The 21,478-nt window shown below is 41.0% G+C and overlaps 1 protein-coding gene across 2 annotated transcripts in view; it reads left to right on the forward strand.

Annotated features, from left to right (window-relative positions):
* Positions 1-21,478, forward strand: part of xpo1b (exportin 1 (CRM1 homolog, yeast) b) — a 53,777-nt gene that overhangs the window by 9,554 nt on the left and 22,745 nt on the right. Inside the window, exons 1-9 of one of the 2 annotated variants that reach the window (XM_055227336.1) lie at positions 1,323-1,550; positions 5,059-5,131; positions 9,796-9,857; positions 10,648-10,692; positions 13,129-13,310; positions 14,675-14,723; positions 14,818-14,937; positions 16,146-16,274; positions 17,810-17,968. In XM_055227336.1, the coding sequence (XP_055083311.1) occupies positions 1,449-1,550; positions 5,059-5,131; positions 9,796-9,857; positions 10,648-10,692; positions 13,129-13,310; positions 14,675-14,723; positions 14,818-14,937; positions 16,146-16,274; positions 17,810-17,968 (921 nt within the window). In that variant the 5' untranslated portion in view covers positions 1,323-1,448. Of the gene's footprint in view, positions 1-1,322; positions 1,551-5,058; positions 5,132-9,795; positions 9,858-10,647; positions 10,693-13,128; positions 13,311-14,674; positions 14,724-14,817; positions 14,938-16,145; positions 16,275-17,809; positions 17,969-21,478 lie in introns of those variants that run through there. The other variant, XM_033979388.2, reaches the window with a different exon arrangement.

A 21,478-nucleotide genomic window follows, 5' to 3' on the forward strand; every position in this document is an offset into this window, starting at 1 on the left:
GTGATAAGTAATTGGTTACATTTTGATTATAAATTGGGGCCAAACCACCTCCTTTTATTTAATCCTGGTTAATAAATCACTATTCTACCTGTTTCCATGACGTGTTATTGCTTTGCCTTAAATTTTCCACAGTGTGCCATTATACTTCTATATCTTTATGGAGACAAGCAAATGACACCAGTAATTACAAATCTGTTGAGAGTAGGGATGGGACGATATTAAAATTTAGACTCACAATTATTTTGACCAAAATAAGCCATCAGCTGTGCAAAGTGCTATTTAGCTGAAGCGAACCTAGCGATAGCAAAGTTGACACAAAAACATGCCATTATTCATACAAATCCAAACTAACACAAATACATTCAATAGTTTATTTCATATGGTACGTTACCGTATTTTCCACGCTATACATCGCTCCGGAGTATAGGTTGCACCAGCGAAAAAATGCATAATAATGAAGAAAAAAACATATAAGTTGCACTGGACTATAAGTTGCATTTTTGGGGGAAATTTATTTTACAAAATCTGATACCAAGAATAGACATTTTCTCTTTAAAGTCAAGTTATAATAATAACAATAAATTAGAGACTGGCTGGCTTCATATCACTAAATCCATTGAATTCTTCATCCTCGGTATTGCTTCTGAACAACTCTGCCAACTCCAGAACTAGATGAAGCGCCACTTCCTCTGCTGCCTGGCTGTCATACAGGTACACAAGCCTAGATTGCCCTCGTGTGATTGTCAGTGTGAAAATAACAAAGATATAAGTCGCACCCCTGGCCAAACTATGAAAAAATGTTTGCCTTCGGAGCTGCGTCTTTTTTTCGGCTGGCTCTGCAGATTGGTAGGCAGTCTAAAGGCGATTATAATCGTGTGCGATGATCACGATTATTAAAACATGCCACCAAGGATTAATTACAGACCTTTTTGATCACTTTTAGCGATATTATTGTATATTGTCCCATTCCTAGAGGAGAGGCAACCCCACTCTCCGTAAGAATACATGTTTCTGAGGTATTTTTCAACAATTAAACACCTGTAACTGATTAAATACAAGATGGTTAAGTTTATGCCTTGCCGTGTAACATTCCACAGAAAGTACAACATATCTAAGGAGAACACCAGGTGGTACTTAACAGATTAATGCGACTAATTAATATTAAACTATTAATTGAAATCGCTTCCTGCAGTCCCTCCTCTCAGTTCTGGTGCTGTCTTCCTTTCTGCTTTGCTCCTTTAACACACATGTTTTGACTAATGTATGCGTTGATGTGTGATCAGTTGCTTTAATTTTGTAGCTTTATAGTTGAAAATTTGCCAAAAAACAATTGGGACTTTAGCGGCAAAGAGATAAGGTAAAGATCATGAATTTTACATTTATTTTAATTTATTTTTTAATTCAAGAAAAGTGCATTTTTTTCCAGCACAATTTGGCTATTTCTTACAATGATTCAAATGCAATGTACTGCTCTGAATGACATTAATCTCCATGTTATTATGTTTGTAGCCTGTAATAGGAAGAATCGTCTGGCGGCAGGCCTCCACAAGGTCTACCCTTTTAAATTCCCTTTGACTCGGTTCTGTTCATGCGTTTCTATGCGTTTCTATTGCATCTGTTTCATTGGACACAGAGACACAGACAGACACTGTTCACCTGTAGGGATCATGGCTACCTTTTACAACTTTTATTTAATTTTTTTTGTAACTCTTTATAATAAAACACCTTAAGTAGCCTTAAAGGCCTTTCTACCATGTTATAACGTTTTTCCTTCATGGAAAACATGCCTGTATGTCCTCCTTGCATGTTTGAATAATCGCTCCCAGGCCCTATTCAAACCCTCCTTACGGTTAGCTGTAAGATCATGTCCAGTGCTCAGCCCCTGAGCCTATGTCACCCATGCTCCCGCACAGCAATTTTCTGTGAATGTACAACTGCAGGATACAAAACCATGCGCTACAGCTAGGGCTGCAACTAACAATTATTTTCTTATCGATTAATCTAATAGTTATTTTTTCAATTACTCGACTAATTGCCTGCATATTCCACGTTTCTGTGCACCTTATAGACTATGCGAGAGCTGATTGTGTGGGCAGCGTGCCACATGCTGCGCTGTGAAGGCTGCACTTTTACAACACGAGGAGGGGCCCTCGTTTTACTTAATATTCAGTCACACTTTTAGCTCCTGGGCTGAAAACTCTTGGACGATGAGTGGAAATACAGCCCGGATGTTCAGAGTGTGCCTGTACAGATTATATATGCCACATTAATTAAGAACTCGGCTCTAAAGACGATGCATCGATGCACTCTACATGCATCAACATATTTTCCTAATTGGCGTTATCAGTTATGTTGGAAAATTGCAGCAATTCTAACTATAACTTCAGAAACCTGATGCTATGTGTTTTGTGTATGCTAACATCAAAAACGAAGTGAAACTCGCAAAACATGTTAATGTTTTTTTCGGCAAATACGGCATTTTCAAAACAGTAAAAGGTAACATGGTGCTCTAAATATGTTATGCGTTAGCAGTTAATATCCCATAGAAGTTAAATACCCCCACTTTAATAAAGCAGGAACAAATGCTTGATTCATCATGAACAAAGAGTTTATTCAGAATGATTAATAACTACTTAGTAGCTACTTAAAACCCTAACCCTTTAAGTACTTACTACGCCTGAATCATTCTTAATACACTAGTTGTTACTATTTAAGTATTTGTTAACGCTTTATTAAGGCTAATTAAGGTGTGCTTATTCTAAAGTGGTGCAATTTTCTCTCTTCCTTTTTCCTATATTCCCTCCTCACTTTGGACAAGCTCAGACATTCAATTTCAAATGTACATTGTTTCTATCAGGGTTTAACTAACAATTTGGGTTAGCAGATCCACAACTGACAATTGGCCATTATGTTATTTATATGACTTATTACTTAGAATTGCCACATGAAAACTGAGACTATACCCGGAACTAAACCTGGACTAAACTATAAATAAATCAGATCTAGAACAGGACCAAACAAAGTATTTCAGGTCTAAACTGGGATCAAACCAGTACTAGACTACGATTAACGATTTTGGCAAAAAAAAAAAAGATGTAACTGCAGTTTTTCTGATAAGCATTGAAATGACTATTTTTATAGTTTGTGTTTTAAAAATACAAATCTGTTGAAAGTTCACATTTTAAACCAGAGTAATTAACATATGAGAGAAGGCTGAAATATGAACTGGTAAACTAATACAAGACACATGTATTTCATATGTTAGATCTAAAGTAAAGAATTACCAGGTTTTTAGATGAGACCGGATGAGACCGGATATTTGCAAAGGACTAATTTAGTGCATAGTGATATATTTAAACGTGGGTCTTTATCTGGGATCACAGTTTGTCTAATATATCTCTAAAACATGAAACTTAAAATGGGGCTTGCAATGGAATCTGTGACTAAACTCAAGCGTTCTTATTGATATTTAAGAGCAATATCCATTCAACTGGAGTACATTTCACTTTCATTTTGCAGCTCATTTCTACCCTGTTTTTATTTTACTCCTCCTTTTCGTCCTGCCATGCCATGTTTTTATTTTGAAACTCTCTGATGATCCCTACAGATGACAGACTTCCCCTTATGTAGATGCAGTATTTGATTATTTAAAAATAATTATATGTATTTTAGTCGTCCCAAAATAAAGTAGGCGTAACTAGTGGCTCGTCCTGCTGTTTCTTCATCAATCTGATTAAAATTTAGTTTTACAGCCCTAGATTAAAGGTCGGCTATTGAACATTCAATAATAACTCAATAATAACTATCTTGTAAGATATGTATATATGTATATGTGTATATATATATATATATATATATATATATATATATATATATATATATATATATATATATATATATATATATATATATATATATATATATATATATATATATTTAAAAAAAAGAATTGTGAGGCCAAAATAGTATGTTACAGTTCACACTTTATTTTAAATTATGTCAGACTCCTACGGTCCATGACAGTGTTATGACACAATAACAATTTGTTGTATTAATGAGTAGTAAAAATTAGCCCTAACTAGTTTTAATGTGATGAGAATTGCTTTTGGTTTCTCTTTGGCTGTGCATCCTGTACCTGGAATGCCACCTATGATATAAAATAACCACAAGATTAGAAAGAACTAAAGCCAAAAAGAACCAGGGCCCCAAAGGATAATTTATAATGGGCCTAATTGTTGTCACAACACTAAAATTATACTAAGGAATAGATTCGATCTCAGTACCAGTTCAGATACCACAATGATAATAAAAACACTCTTAAATTAGACAATAGAATTTTCAACATTAAATCATATTACTTTCTTTTATATTACCATAAGGTCTTGTATCTGTGTAATCCCTCAGTCATCCAGCTATATGAGGTCTTATACTAGTTCCGATAAAACTCAAGGGTAATTATTATTATTGCTGTCCTGTTGATGTGACTTTTAGTATTGATACTTGTTCAAATGAATCTATTTTGGATACAAGTTTTAATATTAGATTTTCCATGCTTTTGACAACTCTAAAGGGCATATATCTGAACTAAGTCAAGATTAAAAAATTAAATTTAATTGAGACAAGCCCTAACTTAAATGTAAAAAAGCAAAAATATGGCATAAAACTGAGGACTGGTCCTGACTACCTGGCACCAGTGCCACAATAGGAAAAATTTTACATTTACTTTGAACTGACACTCAATAACCAACCTTTTTTCAGCTTATTTTTATTCAGAAACAAATATCTAAAAGTTGCAAGTCTATTGGAAATTTGGTGAGATTCTTGTAAGAAACAGCAAGACATACACACAGTTACTACTTTCAGGTCCTAAAAATAAAACTCGAAACCACAATGTTTATCTCTGAAATGTGCATGAAGGAGGTGGTTTAGTCTTACTTGAGGCTGGTCCACTTCATTCTGTTTTGGTTTGTATTAAAATAAAGGCACAGTGATCATTTAAAGTGTTTAAATGTTTGATAAAGTTTAGTTCTAACACTGCTCTGTGTTGGCCTGTTACAGTACTATGCTCTTCAGATTCTGGAAACTGTTATCAAAACAAGATGGAAGATCCTGCCCCGGAATCAGTGCGAAGGCAAGTACACAGACTTTAAATGTCATTCACTGGTACCATTCAAGTGGACAAAACGAGTGGAAATGGATGAATGCCATTGATTTAAAAGGAAGGTGCATAGCCTTCACTCTTACTTTTTTAAAAGGTACTTCAATCACAACTGAACATGGGTTGCCAATGCCTTAACCTGCAAATACAGGATACATATGCATTTTTTCATTCTCAATATGGCCTGGCCATTCTGCGATTGGTAATTGTCTTGAGAACCAAAACACCAAATTACAATGTAAACAGTTTGACAATTATGTCCAATGTTTTTGTAATTAAGAATAAAGCAACATTACATCAGTAAAATATATTTGATTTGACCATGTTTACCTTGTAACTGGGGGATAGTTAGGTAAGTAAAAAGTCTATATTATATTACAGCATCTTGCCCTAACTAGAGATGGGGCAATCCGATTTTTCATAATGAAATAATCTCACTTGAATTCAGCTAATCCGTGGGTTTCAGTTTATTGTTATATGCTACATTTTGAGGACTTTTCCTCATCATTCTGAAACCCATGGATAGGAGCCCTGAAGATTGCAACACCACATTTCTCATGTAAATGTGATGCAATACAGACTCAGCTGTTGTTTATCATATTACTTGTACAACTTTGTGGAATATTCAGATAGAAGCTATCTTTCTGTCTTTGGGTGCATCAGGAGTGGAGAGTTTTTAAATGTTGTGACGTGCGGTTGCCAGGTTGAGTGGTTTTCCTCCTTTAAGCATGTCACTTGTTTATGCCCCAGTGCTCTGAGCAGCAGGAGGTGGAGGAGCAAAATGGACAGACTCAAATGACCCCAAAGCGACAAACATTTTATCATTTAGTTTACCTTTGTTTTTGCCTAGAGAAATTTTTAAATAATGAGTTTCTTTCATTTTTTTTTACCATATTTTTGAAGGGACATGGTGGTTGTAGTTAAAAAGGAGATGGTTATTGGCAGGATTTGGAAAAGTGGTTTTAAACAATTATTGTGAATAATTATTTTTCAATTCCATCCATCCATCCATCCATTTTCTTCCGCTTATCCGGGGCCGGGTCACGGGGGCAGCAGTCTAAGCAGGGACTCCCAGACTTCCCTCACCCCGGACACGTCCTCCAGCTCCTCCGGTGGGACCCCAAGGCGTTCCCAGGCCAGCCGAGAGACATAGTCCCTCCAGCGTGTCCTGGGTCTTCCCCGGGGCCTCCTCCCGGTGGGACATGCCCAGAACACCTCCCTAGGGAGGCGTCCAGGAGGCATCCTGAGCAGATGCCCGAGCCACCTCAGCTGGTTCCTCTCAACGTGTAGGAGCAGCGGCTCTACTCCGAGCTCCTCCCGTGTGACCGAGCTCCTCACCCTATCCCTAAGGGTGCGCCCGGCCACTCTGCGGAGGAAGCCCATTTCAGCCGCTTGTATCCGCGATCTTGTCCTTTCGGTCATTACCCAAAGCTCATGACCATAGGTGAGGGTAGGAACGTAGATTGACCGGTAAATCGAGAGCTTCGCCTTCCGGCTCAGCTCCTTCTTTACCACAACGGACCGATACAGCGACCGCATCACTGCAGACGCTGCACCGATCCGCCTGTCAATCTCACGCTCCATCCTTCCCTCACTCGTGAACAAGACCCCGAGATACTTGAACTCCTCCACTTGGGGCAGAGACTCACCACCCACCCGGAGAGAGCAAACCACCTTTTTCCGGTCGAGAACCATGGCCTCGGATTTGGAGGAGCTGATTCTCATCCCAGCCGCTTCACACTCGGCTGCAAACCGCCCCAGTGCCTGCTGCAGGTCCTGGCTCGAAGAAGCCATCAGGACAACATCATCTGCAAACAGCAGAGATGAAATCCTGTGGTTCCCAAACCAGGCCCCCTCCGGCCCCTGGCTGCGCCTAGAAATTCTGTCCATAAATATAATGAACAGAACCGGTGACAAAGGGCAGCCCTGGCGGAGTCCAACATGCACTGGGAACAGGTCTGACTTACTGCCGGCAATGCGAACACAGCTCCTGCTCCGGTCATACAGGGACCGGACAGCCCTTAGCAAAGAGCCCCGGACCCCATACTCCCAGAGCACCCCCCAAAGGACACCACGAGGGACACGGTCGAATGCCTTCTCCAGATCCACAAAACACATGTGGACTGGTTGGGCATACTCCCATGAGCCCTCGAGGACCCGATGGAGAGTATAGAGCTGGTCCAGTGTTCCACGACCAGGGCGAAAACCACACTGCTCCTCCTGAATCCGAGGTTCGACTATCGGTCGGATTCTCCTCTCCAGCACCCTGGAATAGACCTTACCGGGAAGGCTGAGGAGTGTGATTCCCCTGTAATTGGAACACACCCTCCGGTCCCCCTTCTTATACAGAGGGACCACCACCCCGGTCTGCCATTCCACAGGTACTGTCCCCGACCGCCACGCGATGTTGCAGAGACGTGTCAGCCAAGACAGTCCCACAACATCCAGAGACTTGAGGTACTCAGGACGGATCTCATCCACCCCCGGAGCCTTGCCACCGAGGAGCTTGCCAACCACCTCAGTGACTTCAGCCAGGGTGATGGACGAGTCCGCCCCTGGGTCCCCAGTTTCTGCTTCCTCCTCGGAAGACGTGACAGTGAGATTGAGGAGATCCTCAAAGTATTCCTTCCACCGCCCGACAACATCCCCAGTCGAGGTCAGCAGCTCTCCACCCGCACTGTAAACAGTGTTGGTGAAGCACTGCTTTCCCCTCCTGAGGCGTCGGACGGTTTGCCAGAATCTCTTTGAGGCCGTCCGATAGTCCTCCTCCATGGCCTCCCCGAACTCCTCCCAACCCCGAGTTTTTGCCTCTGTGACTGCCCGAGCCGCGGCACGCTTGGCCTGCCGGTACTCATCAGCTGCCTCAGGAGTCCCACGAGCCAACAAGGCTCGATAGGACTCCTTCTTCAGCTTGACGGCATCCCTTACTTCCGGTGTCCACCACCGGGTTCGGGGATTGCCGCCGCGACAAGCACCACAGACCTTACGACCACAGCTACGAGCAGCCACATCAACAATAGAGGTGGAGAACATGGCCCACTCGGAGTCCATGTCTCCAACCTCCCCCGGGATCAGGGAAAAGCTCTCCCGGAGGTGGGAGTTGAAGACCCCCCTGACAGAGGGCTCCGCCAGACGTTCCCAGCAGACCCTCACAATACGCTTGGGCCTGCCAGGTCTGTCCGGCTTCCTCCTCCGCCAGCGGATCCAACTCACCACCAGGTGGTGATCAGTTGACAGCTCAGCCCCTCTCTTCACCCGAGTGTCCAAGACACGCGGTCGGAGGTCAGATGACACGACAACAAAGTCGATCATCGACCTCCGACCTAGAGTGTCCTGGTGCCATGTGCACCGATGGACACCCTTGTGCTCGAACATGGTGTTTGTTATGGACAAGCTGTGACTAGCACAGAAGTCCAATAACAAAACACCAGCTCGGGTTCAGATCGGGGAGGCCGTTCCTCCCAATCACGCCCCTCCAAGTGTCACTGTCGTTACCCACATGGGCGTTGAAGTCCCCCAGGAGAACAACGGAGTCCCCGGTTGGTGCACTGTCTAGTACCCCTCCCAGGGACTCCAAGAAGGCCGGGTACTCTGCACTGCTGTTTGGCCCGTAGGCCGACACAACAGTGAGAGACCTGTCCCCGACCCGAAGGCGCAGGGACGCGACCCTCTCGTTCACCGGAGTGAACCCCAACACGCAGCGGCTGAGCTGTGGGGCAATGAGCAAGCCCACACCAGCTCGCCGCCGCTCCCCGCGGGCAACGCCAGAGAAATGGAGAGTCCAACCCCTCTCAAGAAGTTGGGTTCCAGAGCCCAAGCTGTGCGTGGAGGTGAGGCCGACTATATCTAGCCGGTAACGCTCAACCTCCCGCACAAGCTCAGGCTCCTTCCCCCCCAGCGAGGTGACATTCCATGTCCCCAGAGCTAGTCTCCATGTCCGGAGATCCGGTCGTCGAGGTCCCCGCCTTCGACTGCTACCCGGATCTCTCCGCACCCGCCCCTCATGGCTCCTCCCGCAGGTGGTGGGTCCACGGGAGGACGGCCCCACGTCGTTTCTTCGGGCTGGGCCCGACCGGGCCCCGTGGGGAAAGGCCCGGCCACCAGGCGCTCGCTGCCGAGCACCCACCCCAGGCCTGGCTCCAGGGTGGGGCCCCGGTAACGCCAGTCCGGGCGACGTAACTGGCCTTGATCTTTTACTTTCCATGATGGGCTTCTGAACCGCTCTTAGTCAGACCCGTCTCCCAGGACCTGTTTGCCATGGGTGACCCTACCAGGGGCATGAAGCCCCCGACAACATAGCTCCCAGGATCATTCGGGTGCTCAAACCCCTCCACCACGTTAAGGTGGCGGTTCGGGGAGGGGTATTTTTCAATTCCATTAAATTAAATTAAAGCCACAATATCTTTTTTATTTTTATTTTGAAGCCGTTGGATTAGTAAATGAAAGCATGAAAATTTTTTTTAACTGAACTTATTGTGCCAAAAGGTATGTTCAAATATCACAATAATATCTTAGAGTATCGCATCCTTCCTCATATCGTTCAGCCCTACAGTCATTGTTTATAAGTCATAATTAACCTTAACCTTACATCCTTATTATTGAACTAACACCACTGTTTCTGTCTGTGGTTTTGACAGGTATAAAAAAGTATGTTGTGGGCCTCATTATCAAGACCTCTTCAGATGCTTCAACTGTGGAGGTGAGTGTTCAAAATTCTTACACCATTTTTGTAAAACTGGCTATTTTATAAGGACTAAGATGTACCAAATCAGCTATTTCATTGTTGCTGCATTAAAAACAAACCTGACATTGTAGCTACTACCTTCAACGTTGAAATGCATGTTTGGTTAGCAGCATGGTGACTGAGTGGTTATTGCTCTTGTCTAAATTCTCATTCACCATGCCATCTGTGGTTTGGGGGGGCAGCCTGTCAGTCTGCCCTAGGCAACTGTGGCTACAATAGTAGCTTACCACAACTGAGTGTGTAGTCAATGATGTAATGTTAAGCGAAAGGTGGTACTCATGGGTTTCCAGCAAATAATCTTTCTAATTTGAAAGATGCTGTGAGTACCTTTCCCCATTCAAAAGATATAACATTTTGAATTGATTGCTATGGCAATTGGAGGGCAGTTGCTGTAGCTTAAAAGCCTTGAATATAAATCCACTGCATTTTATTAATAGAAAAAGTAGTGATCTATAGGTAGTAGCAGTAACCCAGCCTGCTGGTTGTTGTTGTTGTTGTGGTGCAGTTAGCCTGCCTTAATGACCACCTCTCATTGTGGACATGATGTCACTGCTCTGCTATATAATCACTCTGAGTAAATGCAGAGCTTGCACTTTCAGCCATGTTTCTGTTGTTTATGTCATCTACATCTTAAATATAACCTCACCTGCCCCAAATTGCCAACAAATACATTTTTACCAACAAAATTGTTATTTAATGTTCTTGTTTATTTAATTAATATAATGTTTTTTTGTTTTGATTTTAGAAAGAAAAGGTGTACATTGGGAAGCTGAATATGATCCTGGTTCAGGTAAGGCTCTTCATTGTTACAGTTTGTACAATGTGACAGTAATTACTTACGTTGTAAAATGAGATTTGGCTGGGAACACATTTTATTGTTTGTTGCTGCTGATAACTAACTTGTACCATTTTTCCCATCCATAACCTACCCATTTCTTAACCTAAATTATAACCCTCTTACTAAACTTGAAATGACCAAGCAAGGCAGATTGTTAAAAAAAACAAAAAACGCATTCACTGAAGCTTTGGTCTTGGCAAACTCAGTCCCATCTTTCTCTCTTATTTGATTGTTTAACGACTCTCTTGGCACAGAAATGATCATCTCTTTATTTACCTCTGAACTGTTTAGAGTCAGATGGTTCAGAGTGAGCCCGGAGCAGCTGCAGAAACCTTTAAAATCACTAAACTAAAGGCACATTATGAAGAGGTGAACATTTCAGTGAAAATATCAACAGTTCAGTGTAGGTGAAAATAAATGTATCATGATTCTTGACTAAATTTATTTTAAGAAAACCAAACTATTTTTTTTCCACTTCTCTCTGGCCAATCCCAAGGTGTAACCAAGCCAGCTGAGAGACATAGTCCCTCCTGCTTTTTCTTGGTCTTCCCTGGGGCCTACTCCCTGTGGGACATGCCCAGAACACTTCCCCAGGGATGAGTCCAGGAGGCATCCGGAACAGATGCCCGTGCCACCTCAGCTGGCTCCTCTCAATGTGGAGGAGCAGCAGCTCTAATCTGAACTAGTCCCATGTGACTGAGCTCCTCACCTTATCTTTAAGGGAGCGTCCAGCCACTTTGTGGAGCATACTCAGTTTCTGTAATAATGTTGTCACAATACTAACATTTTAATTTTGATACTAAAGAACAGACTTGATATTCTATACTGATTTTGATACCCAAATTATTATAATTGTTAATTATAATATTGTAATTTTCATCACAAAATAATAGTATTTGTTTATTATACTACGTGGTCTCACACTAGTTCTGATAAGACTCAAGATGAAACTGTTCAGGAAAGGTCCAATTTTATCCAGTTATGTGATTTTCGTTTTGTCTCAGTATCAATACTTCTTCAAATTAGTATCTAGTTTCGATATTCGTTTTAGTGTTGATTGGTATCTGATTTTTGATACTTTTGTCAACCCTAATCTGAGATCTTGTCCTTACGGTCATTACCCAAAGCTCATGACCATAGGTGTAGTAGGAACAGTCATTTATGCACTTAATAATGGCTTAACATCTTGCACTAGGATTGGCTATATATAATGTTTCTTCTATAGTGAAATTCATCTGCAAAACCACAGCAAAGTGTCCAACAGGCACTTTCTTGCTGTTCTGCCTGAAAATGCCACCCTTAATGTCACTTGGACTAAAACCCTCTTGTCTAATTCCTAATTATTATAAATTACTTATTACAGTGTCTTTAAACTGTTATCAGTGCAGTGAATGAGCAATTCCAGAGATCATTGTTTTGGCTCTGAATGAGACCAAAGCTTAAATTAGCGGCTGCTTCTCTCAGTCTGACCTCCTCTACTGAGGCTGGGATCTCAACAAATAATGCATTTCCATTTACAGTCTACAGTACATTTCTGTCTTATTTAAATAAAATAAATGTTTAAAGCTGCTGTAACAGTTATCCTTTTTCCACATCAAGAATACATGTGCATTACAAATATATCCTCACTGTAACTTTTTTGTTGCAATCCACAAACATGACTCTTCCTCCTGCTTGTGTCCATGGAAATGTTCCTTTGGCTACAGTAGTGATAATAGAGGGAGGGCATCAGACCCACATGGAGGGCATCAGACCCACATGGAGGGCATCAGACACACATGGAGGGCATCAGACACACATGGAGGGCATCAGACACACATGGAGGGCATCAGACACACATGGAGGGCATCAGACACACATGGAGGGCATCAGACACACATGGAGGGCATCAGACACACATGGAGGGCATCAGACACAAGGATATCTTAGTGTGTGATTGTAATTTACACCCTGTCCCACTGTAGTCTCGTCCCATAGAGCTCATACAGGCCACAGACTGTGATTGTGCATTAATGTGAGTGACTCATCTGTGACGTCACAAACCCTCAGTGTTTTGTCCTTTGGGGGCTGCCATACTCCACGCTGCTCATTAGACACAGCAGCAGAATTAGGACAAGAGTGAACTGAAGTAGGACGAGATATAAGATCTACACAAACATTTTTGGTTCAAAGGTCTTGCCCTCGTAGAAACAGTCAAGGCAAACTGCTCCCTGATTGGAATGATACATTTTAGATACTGCAAGATTATTTGCAATCAAATCAAAATCACAATTTACATGGACTCAATTATGTAAACTCAAATTGCAATTTCGATTTGAATGGAATTAATATCGTGTAGCCTTAACTCTACTCTAGTACCTAACCATGTGCTTTGTTGTGTTGGTGCAGATCTTAAAGCAGGAATGGCCGAAGCACTGGCCCACCTTCATCAGTGACATCGTGGGTGCGAGTCGGACAAGTGAGAGTCTCTGTCAGAACAACATGGTGATTCTCAAACTGCTGAGCGAAGAAGTGTTTGACTTCAGCAGCGGGCAAATGACTCAGGTCAAAGCCAAGCACCTCAAAGACAGGTACATATACAATATCTATATTTATTTAGTTCAATTCAATTAAGTCAAAAGTATAAAAAATCAGATACTAATACTGAAACTTGATACTCATTTGAGCAAGTATTGGTACTGCAAAGCATTAATAGGACAAAATTTGAGCTTTCCAGTGTCATTTGAGCTGGTATAAGATCTCAATATCTCTTATTTTACTTAAAAAGGAGCATTTTTATCTTCATTGTGGTATTGTAATCGCTATCAAGTATTGACTCAATTCTTTGGTACCATCAAGCACCTCAAGGGCCGCAACAGAGGGAAACGTAAAACAATGTGAACAATTACTAAAAATTGTCATTTTTAAATTTATATTCAGTACAGTTCGCCATCAAGCACCTCAAGGACGTGACTGTTGTGACCGATTGACTGTGGGTGAGGGCAGATAATCCGAGACAGTCTGATAGGTTAAAAGTCCTTTATTACTGGGAAAGCGTGGCAATGGATTTTTACTAATTGTATATTTACAGACTAAGAAGCGCTCTTGAGTATTGTTTTTACTATTTGCTCTTGTTTACTTGTTTACAACTGAAAGTTTAGCTTCAGACACTGTCTAAAACAAAGAAAGCCACCTTGATCCTACTTTGGATGTTCTATGCAAATGTAAAGAAAGGTGACACTTCACAAACCTGACTGCCCTTGTTTTACCTGGAACCTGTTTACTCAGTCAAAAACTGATACCCAGATACTAATCAATACTAAAATTAATATCAAAACTAGGTCTCATTTCAACAAGTACAACAATCAATTCGATACTGATTAAAAGTCACAAAAATAGGTCAAAGATTCACCTTTCCTGAATAGTTTGATCAATGTCTTGATCTTTATCAAAACTATTATAAGACCTCGTCGTAAGTTTAACAAAAACTACGATTATGTTGTGGTGAAAATTACTCTCTACTGTATTGTAGTATTTAAACCAGTATTGAATATTTTCCTTAATATCAAATTGAGTATCAGTTTTTAATATTGTAACAGCACTTACCTAAACTATATTCTGTTACTCTATTTTTATGTGAACCTTTACCCCACCAGGCCAAATTGTGATTAAGAACATGTTCTTTAAGTTAAAACTTACCCAGGCAAGTTATAAAACTGCACTATGTATTTTTTGTGGTGGAGTGTTGCCTTTTCCACTGATCTGACCTGTAATTTGACTGGGTTTAAAGGCGAGGTGAGTTTAATGCTATACTGTGGAACATTCCAGACAAAGCAACTGTCTCTATGGAGACAAAAAGGTTGCGGACTGGAAAAATAACATAGTACACATTTAAGTATAAAATGATATATTCTTTGGACATAGCTCATGCTAATTAAATCCGTTCATGTTTCAGCATGTGCAACGAATTCTCTCAGATTTTCCAGCTCTGTCAGTTTGTCATGGTGAGTCCCTACATATATTTCATACTCTTATTTTAATCACATATATATTGATTTGTCTTATCTGATCTGATTGTATTGTCACTGACTTCTTTAGGAGAACTCCCAGAATGCCCCTCTGGTCCATGCTACCCTAGAGACTCTGTTGCGCTTCCTGAACTGGATTCCTCTGGGTTATATCTTTGAAACAAAGCTCATCAGTACTTTAGTGTACAAGGTGAGTCCAGAGATGAGTGATGTAAGGGAGTGGCAGGCAATATGGTGAAAAAATGTCTTAAATTGTGACCTGGATTCAAGAAAATTATCTGTATGATCACAATTTATGTAGTACAGTAAGTGAAAGAAGGAAGGAAAATAGGAAAAATATACATTTCGAGTGAATCAGAGCCCCACTCCCATGAACTAAACAAAACTCAGCATTAGATACAATGGGGCAAAAAGTTTTTAGTCAGCCACCAATTGTGCAAGTTCTCCCACTTAAAAAGATGAGAGAGGCCTGTAATTTTCATCATAGGTTCACTTCATACACTTCAACTATGAGAGACAAAATGAGAGAAAAAATCCAGAAAATCACATTGTCTGAATTTTAAAGAAAATAAGTATTTGGCGAATAACAAAAGTTCATCTCAGTACCTTGTTACATACCCTTTATTGTCAATGACAGAGGTCAAACGTTTTCTGTAAGTCTCACACAGCACAGCACAGCACAGCACACTGTTGATGGTAGTTTGGCCCATTCATCCGTGCAGATCTCCTCTAGAGCAGTGCTTTGGAGCTGTAGCTAGGAAACACGAACTTTGAACTCTCTCCAAAGATTTTCTATGGAGTTGAGATGTGTAGACTGGCTAGGCCACTCCAGGACCTTGAATTGTTTCTTATGAAGCCACTCCTTGTTGCCTGGGTGGTGTGTTTGGGATCATTGTCATGCTAAAAGACCCAGCCACGTTTCATCTTCAGTGCCCTTGTTGATGTAAGGAGGTTTTCACTCAATCTCACAATAGATGGCCCCATTCATTCTTTCCTTTACACACATCAGTCATCCTGGTCACTTTGCAGAAAAACAGCCCCAAAGCATGATGTTTCCACCCCCATGCTTCACAGTAGGTATGATGTTCTTTGGATGCAACTCAGCATTCTTTCTCCTCCAAACACGACAAGTTGAGTTTTTACCAAAAAGTTCTGTTTTGGTTTCATCTGACCATATGACATTCTCCCAATCCTCCAGTTTCTGGTGTCCTTCGACAGCTCTTTGGTCTTGGTCATAGTGGAGCTTGGAGTCTGATTGTTTGAGGTTGTGGACAGTTGTCTTTATACTGATACAATTGGTGGCTGATTAAATGCTTTTTTGCCCGTATGTATGTTAATAAATGTTACTGTAACTCACAATTATTCATATTGGGGTTTTTTTTGTGTGTTTTTTTTCAGTTTTTGAATGTGCCGATGTTCCGTAATGTGACTTTAAAGTGCCTGACGGAGATTGCTGGAGTGAGCGTAAACCAATACGAAGAGCAGTTTGTGTCCCTGTTCACCCTCACCATGTGTCAGCTCAAACAGGTGAGTCTTAAAGGCCATTCAGTCAGTTGTAGTACACAGATTCATCTGCAGTTCAAATATTTGTTGAAGAAGGCCAGTATCATGGCCAAGTTTTCTATCATGCCAAACACAGAGCCAGTATCAGTAGCGAGGTTATTGAATGCACTCACCCACTCTGGCCCTCTTATGCCAATGAGTTATCCTAGCTGTCAATCAAACCTGTTGCTAATGCCAGCTGGAGCTGATTAATGTGCAAGAATTTACGTGATTGGTCTATTATTTATAAGAAGTAGCAAAGTAAAAAGGATCATGTAGAGGGGGTTAAAACAAACATTTCAAAACTGTCAATGTCAATGCCCTGTCAGCCGAACACAGGCCATTTAATTCTCAAAAAATGCATTTTGCTTTATTGGAGGATTATTTCTGGGCCTGAGCGCCCAGGAGCTGCAGTACCTGGAGCGCCATTAATTGAGTTGTGGGTTTTCTTAGTCTAGAAATATTTATAGTCGTATGATGATTATAACAAAACCCAAATTTTATTATTGGCCTATAGAATGTTATGATGTCTAGACCGATGTATTGATTTGCTGATTTGTAGCGTATCTGTTATCGACCTTAAATCTCCATATATATATATATATATAAAATGTTTTTTTTTTTTGGACAACCAGCTGCCTCCATATGCAGAAAGCTTTATTTAAACACTTAAGTCCAGAGATGCTGCAAAAATGTGACTACATCCAGATTGTAGACAGACAAGGTCGTGGATGGGTTTGTACTATATTCAAATTAGATAATTTGGGTAAAATTACCAAAATCAGCCCTACATATTGGCTCAAAAATATTGGTAGAGCTAGTATAGCCCTAATATATTTTACTGGTAATGTGACAGTTTTGATTAAAAACAAAACTCTTAGATCCAGGATAAGAGTGGAAGAACCAGTGCATATCATTCTGAATTAAAGTTAATAATTTGTATGTCAATTACAACATATTTGTAATTGAATAGACTAATCATTGAAATCTCAGTTTTAATTTTGATTAATTGCACAGCTCTACTGATACTGTTAATGTATTATAATTGTTGTAATAGTAATCGTTGATGCACTTTATTATATTTGAGGACTTTTCAACATTCAAAACATGGGATATTTTATTTGAAAGAATGCATATTATGCGTTCTTGTAGCCTTAATTCCCTTGCAAACATGGGATAAGTATTTCACATTTTCTAACTTAACATAATGTCTGCATTTGGAAAACACACTTGTGGCTGTGAACACAATTTTATCGTACACTGAGTCTTGTAATGATTATGGGCTTAAAAACTGCTGGAGAGGTCTGGAGGTAACTAGGTGGGCAAAATGCAAACAGCATTTTTGAGGCTCAGAGAAGACTACTTTGGATTAATGGATTCATGAAAAAAGCGTGAATGAAACAAAATACAACTCCAGGTATGTTTCTGATGAGAGGACAACAGTGTAACATGGTTAAAAGCTCCAAATAGCCAATTTTGCATAATATGTGTTCTTTAAATATTTCTATTCTATGTTTCAGATGCTGCCACTTAACACAAATATTCGCCTGGCTTATGCGAACGGCAAAGACGATGAACAAAACTTCATTCAGAATCTGAGTCTGTTCCTCTGCACGTTTCTGAAGGAGCATGGTCAGCTGATTGAGAAGAGACTCAACCTGAGGGAGACACTTATGGAGGTCTGAGAATACACAAGACTATGTCAATATAAATACACTTCAAAATGAACACACAGCATAATACAGATGTAATCAGTAGGGTTTTAGCCGATAAACATGACTGATCAAGAAGAGACTCAACCTGAGAGAGACACTATCCCTGAGTTCAGACTGCACGCGGTGCAGCTCCGATTCATTCCGTATAATTACAAGTTGCGAGAGGAGCTCAGATTGCACACACCATGCAGTCCAGTGGTGCTGGCGGAGGTGCCGTGTCACTCCGTTAGGAGCCTATTTTTGTTGGACGCCTGATCCCTCTGCAAGCCTTTTCTCTTTATAAATAAATAGTTATCGTGTGAACAGCTTCAAAGGTGGTGACCGCACTAATGCAGTAGAGCTCTGGTCCTCATGTGAGTTTCACATCGCAACAAAACTGGACTGACACTGGAGACGCAGCTGGACCGGGTGCAGTCTGAGCAGGGCATAATGGAGGTCCGAGGTGCATGAGACAATATGACACAATACACATGTAACCAGTAGGGCTTTAGTCAAGAAACATGGCCAGCTGATCAAGGAGAGACACTAATGGAGGTCTGAAAAAACACAAGATAATAAAACATAATCCACATCAATATGTTGTTCATTTTGATGTATTATGTTGTGCGTTCATAACACATCTAACCAGTAGGGCTTTAGGGCTTTAGTCGATGAGCACGGACAGCTGATCAAGAAGAGACTCAGTCTGAGAGAGCCCAATGGAGGTCTGAGATAATAAAACATAAAACACATAAAATGAACGCATATCAGGAGACATCTATTCAGGGTTTACAAAGCACTGAGAGGCACAAGGTTAGTTATAACACAAACGATGTAAAAACATTCTACTTAAGTATACTGTATGCTGTATAAAATGCGGGCAATTAATGTTATGCACCCTTTCTACCATGTTGTAACATTATTCCCTCATCAAAAACATGTCTGAAGAGGTTTTAGATGTCATCCATGCATGTAATTTAGCGATCTCTCCCAGCCTCTATTTGAACCCTCCTTACGGTTAGCTCTGCCCATAAGCTACGTCACCTATGCCCCCACATGTCAATTCTCCATAAATATACAAAAATATGCTACAAAGCAATACGCTACAGCTTCACAAATGTGCTGTGTGCAGTTGTGTCATTAGCGGAATCATCCCAATTGTAATGTAATAACACTCTGAAGCAAAGGGAGGATAGACTCTCAATATCAAAAGCGAAAGTTAAAGGTATAAAATAAGTTAATACTTTGTTTTCAGCAAAATATAGCATTTTCACTACAATTAAAGGTGATCTAAATGTGTTTGCAGTTAATACCCCAGAGAAGTAAAATAGCCCCTCTTTAAGCTGCTCTAACTGCTTTAAAAGCCTTGTATGGACAGGTGTTTGAAATTTGCATTTTTTGCTATTACACTTGAAATGATTTGACATGGACATTACAAGTTGCCATTTTATTTATTTAAAATACTAATACCCAAGACACGCCCTTTAAATATTTAGCATATATTTTGACATCCACACTTGGTAAAGAATGAGATTTTTACTATTTTTCAGTTATTGACCCTAGAGTCCTGAATATGTGAGTCTGTTATTAGGAGGAGACACATCTTGTTTCCTTGTTAGCAGTCTATTTCTGTAACATTATCTAAATGCACAAATATCCCTTTCGCTCCAGGGTGCCCTCTAAAATAGGACTTTCCCAGTGAAAAAAGGTCAAATAAAAATAAATATACCCTCCTTTTCTACAACTGCAACACTGGCCTACATTCTGTTTCAATGCATCCTCACACACTAATCATGCATTTAAAAAAGGCTTCAATTTCAACTCAGTGGTACAATGGCTTGATATTCAATTTTATTTTTTGGGTAGCAATTAGGGTTGTCAAAATGATTGGAAATCAGATATGAATCGATACTAAAACTAGTATCGAAACTAAATACTCATTTGAGCAAGTATTGATATTAAAAGAGTCACAGACAGAAATAAACCTTTTCCGAAATAGCTTAAGAATGATCTTGAGCTGTATCAGAGCAAGAATAGGACCACATAAACCAGGGGTCGGCAACTTCGCTTGGCTTCGGGCCAATTTTTTTCAGCGCCCACAGATGGCGGGCCAGATGGTAAAGGTATTGGCTTATATATATTTATAAATACATAAATACGAATTACATCCATTTTAACTCACCTAAAACAGCCAATTAAAAAATCCTCGGGCAAAAGCTTTTGCTCCTTTTATTATGGTTTTGGTAAGAATTATGCCTTTGTTGAACATGGTAATATGGATACTAAAGGCGCACAGTATCGGGTAGAGCTATGAAAAACTTTTCACTTTAAGGTTTTACCTCATTTATTCAGGTCTTTGTCTCATGATATTAATTGAAACTAATACTTTTGTGGTTAAAATGTGCGGATTTAAACAAGGATAAAATCTTTCTAAGACGGTTACTTGAACCAGGAAGCTGCGTAATTATTGCTTATCGTCAAATCTCTCCATCAAAATTCTTTTCTCACGCTGTCTTCTTGTGACCATCACTGCGATTTAGCTCTGCCTCGAAGGTTAAACTACGACAGGCTTTTAGTCGTGCGTAATACCGCACTAACGGCTTCCTTACTCCGCATTTGGTGCCGTAATGACCTGCACCTTTACGCACGACTGTGGGAGAGCTGTAGGACTTGGATGATGCCAAGTGCAGCAAGGATCGTGATAAAATCACAACGTAAATGAAAAATGTTTAAAATTGACATGGCTAAGTGGATTTATGTTGTGTCAAACATGAGCAAAGGTCGGGAACAATAAAACCTGACATGCGGACAAAAAGCAAGTCCCCACCCCGGTTAAAAGAAATCTTCAAACTGAGTATTTTGACAGTTTTGTGATTAAGTGATTTATTTTAATAAAATAGGGAATTTTGAATAACTAACCACAGAAGTGCAAGAAGGCTATAGCGTAACGGGTACACATTCCTTGAGCTGCGCGCAGTCTGCACGCTTGCCTCACCAGATGTCCAAAAACAGTTAGCCACGATTTTGACTGGTGAAGGTGTATGTACACACCAGTTCATTGTTTGCTTTTAATGTTGTGTTACATGCACACCATGGGCAGTGGAATGCCCGTAGCGGTGCCCACATAACTTGGTATTTGTCGTAACGGTGGGTGTAGCGGACCAAAGGATGCAGACTCGGGGAATATTTACAGTATTTATTAAAGAAATGACAAATGGTGCAGTTCGAGGGTTGATCCGGCGGTGAGCAGGAGGTGAGGCACGGGCCAGGATCCAGGAGCGGGACGTGGAGCGCAGCGGAGATGACGATGCGGGCAGCACCAGGGCAGGACGCAGAGTGCTAACCAGGGTCCGGGGTCGCGGAATGCAGAGATAAAACAGACAGTACCAGGGCTGGGAAGCAGGGTGGAAGCAGGGTCGGAGCTGAGCCGGGAGCGCTGGAGCTGAGACGGTCCAGCAAGCTGGGTGGAGACGCACATACGATCCGGCACCGAAC

This window comes from Periophthalmus magnuspinnatus, chromosome 15 (genome assembly GCF_009829125.3).
Source record: "Periophthalmus magnuspinnatus isolate fPerMag1 chromosome 15, fPerMag1.2.pri, whole genome shotgun sequence".
NCBI lineage: Eukaryota > Metazoa > Chordata > Actinopteri > Gobiiformes > Gobiidae > Periophthalmus > Periophthalmus magnuspinnatus.